Source organism: Panthera uncia, chromosome F2 (genome assembly GCF_023721935.1).
Source record: "Panthera uncia isolate 11264 chromosome F2, Puncia_PCG_1.0, whole genome shotgun sequence".
Lineage (NCBI taxonomy): Eukaryota > Metazoa > Chordata > Mammalia > Carnivora > Felidae > Panthera > Panthera uncia.
In genome coordinates this window covers 75,876,700-75,889,402 of record NC_064812.1, presented here as the reverse complement: position 1 = coordinate 75,889,402, position 12,703 = coordinate 75,876,700, and the positions used below count along the sequence as shown (strand labels likewise).

Sequence of the window (12,703 nt, the reverse complement as noted above, 5' to 3'; positions counted from 1 at the left end):
TTCTTCTTCTTCTTCTTCTTCTTCTTCTTCTTCTTCTTCTTCTTCTTTACTGTTGTGTTTTGAGAATTCTTTATATATTCTAGAAACTGGGCATGTGGATATGTGGTTTGGAGATATTTTCTCCCAGTCTTAGCTTGTCTTTTTATCTTCTTAACAGGAGCTTCGAAAGAGCAAAAACGTTTTAAATTTTGATGAAGTCCAATTAAATTTTTTTCTTTTAAGGATTTTACTTTGATGTCTTATTTAGAAACGCTTCAAGCCCTACGTCCCAAGATTTTCTCCTGTGTTTTTTTCTATAATTTTTAGTTTCATATTTGACATTTTTTAAAATGTTCGTTTATTTTTGAGACAGAGACAGAGCATGAGTTGGGGAGGGGCAGAGAGAGAAGGAGACACAGAATCGGAAACAGGCTCCAGGCTCCGAGCCGTCAGCACAGAGCCCGACGCGGGACTCCAACTCCCGAACCGCGAGATCGTGACCTGAGCCCACTGAGGCACTCAGGCGCCCCCATATTTGACATTTAAATCCATGATTCATTATACAGAGTTCACTTCTGTATAAGGTTCACTTTTCTGGCTAGTTGATATCCAACTGCTCCCGCACCATTTGTTAAAAGACCACCATCCCTCTATTGCATTACTTTTGTACCTTGGTCAAAATTCACTTGGCTGCTCTTGCGGGGGGCTATTTCTGCTTTATTTTGTTCAGTTCATCTTGTGTCTATCTCTCTGCCAATACCACCTAGTTTCGATCTGTTACTATATAATAAGTCTCAAAATCTGGTAGATTTCTCCCAGTTTTTCAATATTGTTTAAGCTATTCTAGTTCCTTTGCCTTTCCATCCACATAAAAAAATTTTTTTAATGTTTTATTTATTTTTGAGACAGACAGAGACAGAGTGTGAGCAGGGGAGGGGCAGAGAGAGAGCAAGACACAGAATCGAAGCAGGCTCCAGGCTCTGAGCTGTCAGCACAGAGCCCGTCGGGGGGCTGGAACTCACAGACCGCGAGATCATGACCTGAGCGGAAGTCAGCCGCTCAACCGACTGAGCCACCCAGGCGCCCCTCCGTATACATCTTAGAATAATCTTGTGTATAGCAACAACAATCTTGCTGAGTTTCTGATAGAAATTGCATTGAACTTTCTATCAATTTGGAGAGAATTAACATCGTCACTATGTTGAATCCCCTGATCCATAACGTGATATAGATTCCCATTTATTTAGATCTGCTTTGAGGTCTTTCATCAGCCTGCTGTAGTTTTCAGCCTCCAAACCCTGTACATGATTTGTTAAATTGACGCTGAAGTATTCCTTTTTTCTTCTGAGGAATTGGAAATATTGCTGGTGTATAAAGTACCATTTTATAATACTCTTGCATATACTTTTTATCTCGTGTTTCAGCTCCCAAATTAGGATTAGTTTTCTGCAATCAGTTCAAAAGTTTATACTTTGTTCCCCATTGCTTGTAGCTCTCCTTTCCTCGTCATCCGTTTTCCTTCCTCTGAAAGAACATCTTTTAAAGGTTCTGTCACTAAGCTCTTCCTTCTAAACTTTCTACGTATTTTAAGATGGTTTTCTTTTGCCCTTGCTCTTAAATGAGTTTACTTATGTAGAAAGTTCCAAACCGCCATTTTCTCTCCAACTTTGATATTATTCCATTATTCTGACCTCTAGCATTGTTTTTCTTTTTTTTTTTTTAATTTTTTTTTTAACATTTATTTATTTTTGAGACAGAGAGAGACAGAGCATGAACGGGGGAGGGGCAGAGAGAGAGGGAGACACAGAACTGGAAGCAGGCTCCAGGCTCTGAGCCATCAGCCCAGAGCCTGACGCGGGGCTCGAACTCACAGTCCGTGAGATCATGACCTGAGCTGAAGTCGGACGCTCAACTGACTGAGCCACCCAGGCACCCCTCTAGCATTGTTTTTCTTAAGTGTACTGTATATGGACAGTCTGAATAGGCTCTTCCTAATTGCCACGATGATCTTTCTCTTTGGCGTTCAGTTGTGTTTCCACCATGAAATGCCTCATTAGGGATTTAGTTTAAACCTGTTGGTAACTCATTTTGCTTTCTAAAATTTTTCTTTAATGTTTATTTTTGAAAGAGAGAGACAGAGTGTTAGTGAGGGAGGAGCAGAGAGAGAGGGAGAATCTGAAGCAGGCTCCAGGCTCCGAGCTGTCAGTGCAAAGCCTGACACGGGGCTCGAACTCACTAACCGTGAGATCATGACCTGAGCCAAAGGCAGAGGTGTAATCGACTGAGCCAACCAGGCGCCCCTAGCTGGGCTTTTTAATTCCACATTGGGTTGTTTCAAATATTTTATTGTCATAAATGCCTCTCACTTGATATATTTTTCACTCGAGTGGCTGTTTTTTGTTTCTATAAATTTTCTGGTACTGTCTTTACACTTGTTTATTCTGATTAACACTCTCAACACTCTCTATTCTATTTCTTGAAGAGTCTAATGATCTTTTTCTCTTTTGTGCCACTTGTATTCATTTGTGGCAGGTAGACTGTTCCCTCCTATGGTTTGTACTTTGGGGAAGAAAGTTGAGCTCACTTTTGGCAGACAATTTATGCAGCCTTCATTGAGGAGGTCACTCTCCATAAAGAATTTGTTTCTTCCAGGGGCACCTGGGTGGCTCAGTCGGTTGAGCGTCTGACTTCAGCTCGGGTCATGATCTCACGGTTGGTGGGTTCGAACCCTGCGTCCGGCTCTGTGCTGACAGCTCAAAGCCTGGAGCCTGCTTCGGAGTCTGTGTGTCTCCCTCTCTCTCTGCTCCTCCCCCACTCACACTCTGTCTCTCTCTCTCTCTGCCTCTTGAAAATAAATGTTAAAAAAAAAAATTTAAAAAAAAAAATGTTTCTTCCAGGTGCTTGAGGGGCAGTCAATCCAAGGAGATGCTTGACGCATTAACTTATGAGCTTATGTGTTTCCAGGCCACATAAATAGTATTAATTCAAGATCCAAATATATATGAATACAAGCTTCCAGCTAAACAATTTCAAGGGAAGAGCTCCCTCCTCTCCCAGTCCAGAGCCCAGGCCAAAATAAGACAAGCTTCCCCCGTCCCTTCCTGAGGGGTCAGATTGTTTTTCCAGTCTACTTTGTGGCGAAGATTGTAGCTCTTAAAAGGGTCCTGGCTGTGTAATGGTGAGTTATTTTCTGAGCCCCAAAGTCAGGTGTACCATGTGGGTTTTCCGTTTCCTTTTCAGTTCTCCCTGGGCACTGGAGATTGTAATTTCTTTATGGTAGGCTGGGGTTTACCATCATTTTGTTTTTTGTGTTCTTTGGCAATTCTAGGTGTTCTGAATTGTATGGAAGAAGTTGTTTTGTTTACAGCATTTTTTTAGGTAGGCTTTACACCCAGCGTAGAGCCTAACATGGGGCTTGAACTCACGACCGAGATCAAGACCTGAGCTAAGATCAAGAGTTGGACACTTAATCGAACAAGACACCCAGGTGCCCCTGTTTACAGCGTTTAAATGAAATCCTGGGGGCATACAGCAACGTAGCAGACCATGGAGTCAGGCACAGCATTCTGAATCCTGCTTGTTACACATAATAGCTCTGTAACTATAGGCAAACAGTCCATCCTTCTAGCTATCAGTTTCTCGTATAAAGATAAGGTTGATGTGAGGATTATATTAATAAAGGCTATAAAACACTATTATAGTGTCTAGACTATCTCAAGTACTTAACAAATTACATTTTCACCTAAAAAAATTTTTTTGTTTTTGAGAGAGAGCGAGCGAGAGAGAGAGCAAGCAGGGGAAGGACACAGAGAGGGAGACACAGAAACCAAAGCAGGCTCCAAGCTGTCAGCAGAGCCTGATGCGGGGCTTGAACCCACGAACTGTGAAATCGTGACCTGATCTGAAGTAGGACACAACCGACTGAGCCACCCAGGCGCCCCTACATCTTCACTTTTCAGTAATTTTTACAAAATAAAATGGTATGTTGTTAGGAGTGCAGATGTAGGTCATGTTTCTACTTTTACCTTTTTTTAAAAATTAAACTTGGGGCACCTGGGTGGCAGAGTGGGTTAAGCATCGGACTTCAGCTCAGTTCATGATCTCATGGTTTCATGAGTTCGAGCCCTGCATCAGGCTCTGTGCTGATAGCTCAGAGCCTGGAGCTTGCTTCAGATTCTGTCTCTCCCTCTCTCTCTGCCCCTTCCCTGCTCGTGCTTGCTCTCTCTCAAAAAAAAAATTTTTTTTAATTAAAAAAATAAAAGTAGCAATAAGACTGATTCCAACAGTAGACAAATTTCCCAATTATTTATATACACATAAGGCACCGCTATTATCTGTCAATAGAGAGTAATAATACCACACTCTGACCACATCTGTGAACACAATAGTTTAAAAAGGATGATGAAATAAAGATTATCACATGAAATAAGGCACAGCTGTGAAGTCTCAAAGAGTTGAGGTTGCACACAATGTTTTGGTCCAGAACCCACCTACCCATCGGGGTTGTCCAAAAATAGAACAAGCTGCTTCACCAAAAGGGTACTGGTCGTTTTAAGTATTCAAAAGCAGAAAATGAAGGACCGCTTAAGAGCCACAACAGAAAGGATTCCTTTATTGGGACATGCTAGAAGTTAATGGTGAGATAAAAGGAGAAAAAACTATTTGGATAACCGTCTCATGACACTAATTTAAAAATACCATGCATACTGCAAATAAGGAAGAGACTGGCAAACCCCAAACCGAACTTCTTAAGTAGGTTAAAAACACTGAAAACCAAACTTCATAATTTTTTTTAGGTCATTAAAATTGAGGGATGCCTGGATGGTTTGGTCGATTAAAAACATTTGACTCTTAATTTCGGCTCAGCTCACAATCTCAGGTTGTGAGATTGAGCAAGGAACCTGCTTGAGATTTTCTCTCTCCTTTGCTCTCTGCCCCTCCATTTGCTCTCTCTCTCGACAAACAACAAAAGTCTTAAAAAAAAACTGAGTAACAAGAGAAGCTTTTCTCATGCCTAATTCCATTCCAGGCTAACCATACCATCATTAAAAATTCTCTTCTGAATATATGTTCTTATGATTACATTGTCATTTTCCCCCTCTTCAGTACAGACGGCCACTTGAAGGTAAGTCCAAATATTAAACACAGTATTTGAAAAAGGAGTCACAGAAAAGTCAGAATTAAATTTTATTTCACATTGGTAGAAACCATGAAAAAGATTTACATCGTCCCACATAACAGCACATTTCAACAGAATATTTCTTGCCATAAATTAGATCTTGTTGATTTATGTAACTGAAACAACAATTTATATTCTTCAAGGTAAAGCAAAATGACTTAGTAAATGATTGTTTAAAAATTTTAAATGCAGACATAAACATATGGCTTCATTATTAACATTCTGTACAATCCATTACTAAATTATTTCCATTATCAATTAGCACCCATTTATAAAGATGCATCCCTAACACTGTTTTAGTCAGTTGGAATACAGCAGAAAAATTAATAACAGATCAGAAATATCAAGTGTACATTTTTGCTACATATTAAACTGTGATAACTACACCATATGTATTGAGTTGTGATTCATTGTCACCCATACATGTTTTCAAATAATTTTTACCAATAATCTGAAAAATTCAACTATGTAAAATCAAATTAAAAAAAAAAAAAACATCTGACTAAAGTGAAGTCTTCAAATAAGTCCATTGGCAGATAAAACTAAAGCAAATTTTTCTAATGGATTGTTCATTTCCTACAGTAGTTGGTTTCAAACATATGTACAAAACAAACTAAAACTATGCTACGAAGAGAATCATCTTAGAGCAAATCATCTTAGAAATTACAGTTTTTAAAATCTGTCTTAAATATTCGAGAACATACTAGAATATGACATAATTACCCTTCCATTAATTACAGAAAAATACAACCACAGAATTATTCCAATTATCTAGACTGAAGATTCTAATAACTATATCGGTCTAACTTTGGACTAAGTAAGGTATAGTTTAAGAAGTAAGTAGTGTAGGAAGTTTAAAGTGATGTCAGGTGTCTCTATGTAAGTGTAAATACATTTAAAATACCATCAAATCTGTGATCCAGAATGTCAAATTACAGCATGTATTGGCAGGAGATGTCTACAGCAAGGAGCCAATATTTGGTCTTTTATGAAGGATAAAAAAGAAAACACCTTTCTGGAGAGGAAAAAAAACCTTAAATAGAAATGGTATCAGGGAAAGTAAAGCCTGGTCCCCAAAATAAAAGGGCCATTAACTGGAGAGAGCAATATTACTCTTTACTGACACTCAGAAGCATTACTCCCGTTATTGGGAATAATGCAGTAACACCTCGCTCTCATTATGTAGTGCAATCATTAAGTATGTAAGGAACACATATATAAAAATACAGATAATGCATGGTGTCGACATTTTGGAGTAAGTCCGCAGACTAAGTCACAAGATGCACAAATAATTCATATCCTAACTGTTCCTTTATACCTGAACAAATTCTCATTAAACATACTGATAATTTTCAAATGATGTAATAAAAAATCTGGTTACAGTATTTTATTATTTTGCTGAATTACATTTGGGAAAAAGTCAGCTGCTTCACCTATTTTAATACTAGTATATTCTGAATCATACAAATACACGTATAGAAACTTAAAAGACCATTATTTCCCACAAGGGGATATTATTACGTAGTCTGTGTTATCGGTGCGTATTCGCAAAACATTTTAACACTGCAAACTTCCGAAGTTTCAAGATTGGGCACAGGAAAAGGTTTCTACACTACTACAACGATGCTGGTGTGTACTTCGACACAAGGCCTCTTAGTGACGTCAATCAATTGGAGGTAGAAGTTTATCAATGAATTGCTTGATATCCATCATTTCCTGTTTGGAATAAAGTGATTTAACAAGCTGTTACAAAATCAGAAATTAAATCCCCACTAAGATACCACCAAATAAATCTGCAGTGTGCCTAGGTAAGGCGAAACCACATTTTCACTACTTCTATTAAATGAAAAGTTGTAACAGAGAAATGAGGCTACGATAGAAATTTCAGAACATTTCCCGTGACTATGATTATTATTGTACGTTCAAATGACAGTTCCCAACTATTTTGAGGTCCCATGAAAATGGTCTGCACTTTGCTCTACTTGAACAAAACACTGGGGCTGAGTGCGGACAAAGGGCCTTAGGAGTGACAACACCTATCCCGAGGAGTATCAGTAAGGATACAATTACTGTCAACTAAGCTTGGGTGGAAAAACCTAGCTTTTAGCCTTCCCTCATTAGAATGAAATGCTAAATCCATAGCATAAAATATTTTGTGCCTTTTATCTCTTCTCACTGTCTGCTCCTAATCATTCAGTCCAGTGTTCTCCAATGTGATTGCAAAGAATCATCAGCTTTCATTTTACTTTTTTTTTCCTTTGTATGTAAGCTCTATGCCTGACATGAGCCTTGAACTCACAACTCCAAGATCGAGAGTCACATGCTTGGGGCACCTGGCTGGCTAGTCGGTAGAGCATGAGACTCTTAATCTTGCGGTTTTGAGTTCAAGCTCCTCACTGGGTGTAGAGATTACTTAAATAAAATCTTAGAAGAGTCACATGCTCTACCAACTGAACCAGCCAGGTGCCCCAATAGAGCTTTTTTTTTTTTAACGTTTATTTATTTTTGAGACAGAGAGAGACAGAGCATGAACGGGAGAGGGTCAGAGAGAGAGGGAGACGCAGAATCTGAAACAGGCTCCAGGCTCTGAGCTGTCAGCACAGAGCCCGATGCAGGGCTCGAACCCACGGACCACGAGATCATGACCTGAGCCGAAGTCGGACGCCCAACCGACTGAGCCACCCAGGCGCCCCTAGAGCTTTTATTTTAAAAACACATCTATACAAACACAGATACCTGAGTTTACTTGCTAACCCCCAATGTGCTGAATCAGAAATGCAGAGTTTGATTGGTGGCTCAGTCGGTCAGGCATCCGACTTCAGCTCAGGTCATGATCTCATGGTCTGTGGGTTGGAGCCCCGTGCTGGGCTCTGTGCTGACAGCTCAGAGCCTGCCTGGAGACTGCTTGGGATTTGGTGTCTTCCTCTCTCTCTGCCCCTCCCCTGTTTGCGCTCTCTCAAAAATAAATAAAGGTAAAAAAAAAAAAAAAAAAAGAAATGCAGAGTTTGAAGTTCTGGTGTCTGCATTTCTATTAGGCTCCAGGGTATTTGTAATGTAAAGCCTACTTTGAAAAACACTGCTCTAAATGTGGATGGAACTGGAAAGTGTGATGCTAAGTGAAATAAGTCAGGCAGAGAAAGACAGATACCATATGTTTTCACTCTTATGTGGATCCTGAGAAACTTAACAGAAGACCATGGGGGAGGGGAAGGGGAAAAAAGAGAGAGGGAGGGAGGCAAACCATAAGAGACCCTTAAAAACTGAGAATAAACTGAGAGTTGAAGGGGGGTGGAGGGAGGGGAAAGTGGGGGGTGGGCATCGAGGAGGGCACCTGTTGGGATGAGCACTGGGTGTTGTATGGAAACCAATTTGCCAATAAATTTCATCTTGAAAAAAAAAAAAAGAAAGAAAAAAGAAAGAAAACCACTGCTCTAGACCCTCAGTCCCTCCTGGATCCTGAGTGTCAGCCCACCTGCTTTCTGGATTCAAAACTTGCTGACAGTTTCAACTATGTTCTCAGTAACACCCTAGGATCCTAGGCCCCCTTGTCTTTCTGGATAAATCATATTAATATCTGTTTTCTCTGCCCCTAAAGCAAATGATTCAGACCCACTCAGTGGTTGCAAAGCTAAGTTAAGTTGGACCACCTTAACGCTTGGTAATCAGTTTTTATTCTAGACCTTTTCAAGCCTCCAAACCAATGCAGGCCTCCTTCACTCTTACCAAGTGACCATATCTCCCACTTTACTGAAAAGACAAAGAAAATCTCAAGTGAGCTCTCAACTATTACCCACCTCAACAATCCTTGTTTATATTCATCCATCCTATTCTAGATTCTTAAGTGAGGTTCTCCTCTTTGAAGGCAAGCACTACCCATTTTAGGACTTTAAACTACATTATTATTTGATCTCCCTAAGATTCTCCCATTAGATTATTATCTTCTCTTCACTTCATTTTCTCTCTCCTTCCCCACCCATGGGAGTCTTTTTCTCCCATTCACTAAAGAGCCTTCCTACTCTTTCCTCCTTTCACAAAAACCTTTTTAATAAAGGTCCTTATCCCTATCTAGTTCACTCAATCCACTGCAGGCTCCATTTCCAAGCATCCAAGGTCACAGATGGCTTACTATGGGATAGTTTCTTCCTGGCCTGTTTTTCCTTAATTGTTCTCTGAATCATGGGACACTCTTCCCTTCCACTCTGAAATTCTTTTTTTCCTTAAATAATTTAACCAATTAAAAAAAAAAGTTTGCGCACGTATGTACGTATACATGTATGCAATCTCTACACGCAGCTTGGGCCTCAAGCTCAAAACCAGTATCAAGAGTCGCAACACACTCTTCTGACTGAGCCAGCCAGGCACCCAACCGCTCTGAAACTCTCTCCTTTCGTACTCTCATTCAACACCTAACTCCTTTCTAATCCTACCCCCCTCAAACAAGTTCTACCCCTCAGCTTTTTTCCTGATATTTCCCCATGGTAATTCTTCAGTGATCAATAATACTGGCCATTATTCTAAATCTCTATTACGGGCCTGAGCTCCAGACAAGTATTCCAACATCCCATTTTGCTACGATGGGGGTACATCAATCTCAGTACGTTCACTAAACTCAATCATTATTATCGTCCCCTCCGTTACCCTAAAACTCTTCCTTATACCTACTTTATGAGGACACCCAGCTTTTCATAAGACTATGGCCCAACTGGTCAGCTTGCTTTCCCTACCCCACAGTCCTTTCTCTGTACACCTGCTATCCAAATCCTACCCATTCTTTCAAATCCAGCTTTTCCTTCATGATCTCTGTACTTCCCAAAACAAAAGGAATCTCAGCTTTTCTCAGTTTTCTAGAAAGCTTTTAAAAACTTCTAATATAACACGTATCACATTCTGCTTTCTACACATTTGGATATATACCCTTCTCCCCTATTAAATTTTAATTAATTTAGCTTAAATTGCAATAAAAAGGACTGTTTTTTATTTGTCTTTGAATTATGCACAAAACTTGCATGTAATGGGAAAAACAGTGAATATCTGCTGAATCAAATTGAAGAAACTCTAAGTCCTCACCTATGATTCAATGTGAATTCATTAATTAACTCCTTTAAATACCCAAGGAATCAAATGCTACTTAAATTAAAAACATCACAGGGAAAAGTGGTAAATATGTCTCTGCTTCCAAACAGTTACCTGCTGACATGAGCTGTGCATCATGCCTTGGTAGGTTTTGAAGGTTACATTGGCTGGGTTTACTAACATTTTTAGCTTTTCAGAAGTAAGAGAAGCAATCATTAGGGGAACTAAAGGGTCGCAATCTCCATGGCACTGAAGAATAGCAATATCTCTATTAACGCCACTGATAGGACCCTGCAAAAAAAAACCAAAAAAACCAGTATCATTTATTCAAATGTATAGAGCATTACGCCAGGCATTTACAACTGCAGATGGATATGCACGTACATATGTTATTACTTACATCACAGGTTCTATTCGGCCACGGGAATAAAATTCCTTCCATCCCTATGCTCCCCACAACTCTTTATTTAAACTTTTACAGGACAGGACAAGTGGGTGATGGGCACTGAGGAGGGCACCTGTTGGGACGAGCACTGGGTGTTGTATGGAAACCAATTTGACAATAAATTTCATATAAAAAATAAATTTAAAAAAATAAACTTTTACAGGACACATGATTATCCTGTCTTGTATTATTATTTTGCCAACGAACTGGTTCCTTGAAGCAGACTGTATCTTAATTATTCTTTATTATGTTCAGTGTCTTGACAGGAGAGGTACACTTTAGCTGGATCTTATTTAATTGATTTAAATAAGACAGTTAATCAGCAGCACTTACTACGTGTAAGACACCAAACAAACGCTATATAATGATTAAAAAAAATCCTAGATTTAAAGATGAATCTGAAAATAAATGTCCACACCTCCCATGTGTGTTACATACTGCTTTACACTATAGAGTACTTAGAAATTATATTCTATGGTAAAATTCTGCTAGCAAGCAATAAGAATATTGAACACTTAAAAATGTTATTTCTATGTGTAAAAAATTCCCCTTTTAGAAGTATCTTAAAATGTATCAAATACTTCAAATAGAAGATTTATGACAAAAGGACTTCTTTTTTACCCCATTCTATGCAATCTACAGTAAAGACAGTATATAGTATACAGATCACAAAAGTCTAGGAAAATCCTTTTTAAAAAAGGATGATTGATGTAAACTACGGGCTTTAGGTAATAATATTATGTGTCAGTGTAGGTTTGCTGATTATCAAAGATGCACCACCACGCTGCGGGGTGTTCACAAGCTGGGCACGTATGGGGACAGGGGACATGTGGGAACTCTGTGTGCTTTCTGCTCAGTTTTGCTGTGAACCTTAGCTGCTCTAAAAATATACAGTTTATTAATTAAAAAAAAAAAAAATGACCCTCTCACAACGTTATCTGCCTTAACTCAGTAATCTTATGCTGCAAGTTTCAATCAGGCTACCTGTGGAAATGAAGCCCGTAGTGGAAGCCAGCAACTGAGGGCAGTGACTCCTGCCAGTTTCTGCTGTGTGGTAAGAGCAGTGTATAAAGATAAAGCTCCTCCCTGGAAAGACAACAGAGAAAGTCAATGGAACACATGCTCTGCTAACAGCAACTTGATTTCTTGTTATTAATAATGTCCATTAAAGAAAAAATCAACCTGGGTGACTGATGTCAAGTCAGCTCAGACAAACTACTAGAAACACAAACACCCCACTCCACCATGTCCTAAAGGATAAGATTCTCTACATTGAAGATCACTGAGAACACAGGGACCACCCAATCAGTTGAGAAAGAGTTAAGAGTATATTTGCACTTACAGATGCCTTAGGAATATTCTAAACTTAGTTACTTATTTTCTCCTCTGAAAAGTCTTAGGTATAAAATCAAATCTAGTCGTAACTTGGTACTCTTTTCTAAAAAATTCAAGACAATAAGGACCCTGTAGCAGATACCTTTAGAGTATCCACCCCAGCTTAAATACCCTGCACTCTGGGAACTGTATTCCCGTTAGTCACCTGGATGCCATGTCACTCTGACCATCCCCACGGGTCACTGGGGCCCATGAGAACATGAGATTCCAGCTCATCCGAGACAGTCAAGTTCTTTTTCTCCAGATTTTGAAACTGGAACTCAGGGACTGTGAGTCTGTCTCTGTGCAGCTGGGATGGTAACACGTAAACTCAAGAACTGGCAAAGTTATAGGCTGCGACGGCAGAAAAAGCCAACTCTAGATGAACAGGCAAAGGAAGCAGATGGGCAGAGAAACAAGGAAGATGGAGAGAAAGTCATGACGGCTCTCCGAGTCTTAGATATTTCCTGAGGCCTTGCTTCATTCTCATCCTTGGTTTCCTTGACGTGACCCCACGGACTCATAACTTGCTCTTTCTGGCTTACGGTACTAGGAGTTGCTTTCTGTAATCAATGAATCCCAACCACATAGCCTCCTATGTTAGCTTCCTACTCGAATCAAGCATTCATTTCTATACCTATATTTATGGCACA

The 12,703-nt window shown here is 39.5% G+C and overlaps 1 protein-coding gene across 3 annotated transcripts in view; it reads right to left on the bottom strand.

The window, feature by feature from the left end:
• Positions 1-6,530: 6,530 nt before the first annotated feature.
• The window catches only part of LYPLA1 (lysophospholipase 1), a 29,456-nt gene continuing 23,283 nt past the window's right edge, over positions 6,531-12,703 (bottom strand). For all 3 annotated transcript variants that reach the window (XM_049633394.1, XM_049633396.1, XM_049633397.1), the window contains 3 exons: positions 11,661-11,762; positions 10,346-10,522; positions 6,531-6,874 (listed from right to left, as the gene is read on the bottom strand). In XM_049633394.1, the coding sequence (XP_049489351.1) occupies positions 6,821-6,874; positions 10,346-10,522; positions 11,661-11,762 (333 nt within the window). In that variant the 3' untranslated portion in view covers positions 6,531-6,820. The remainder of the gene's footprint in view (positions 6,875-10,345; positions 10,523-11,660; positions 11,763-12,703) is intronic.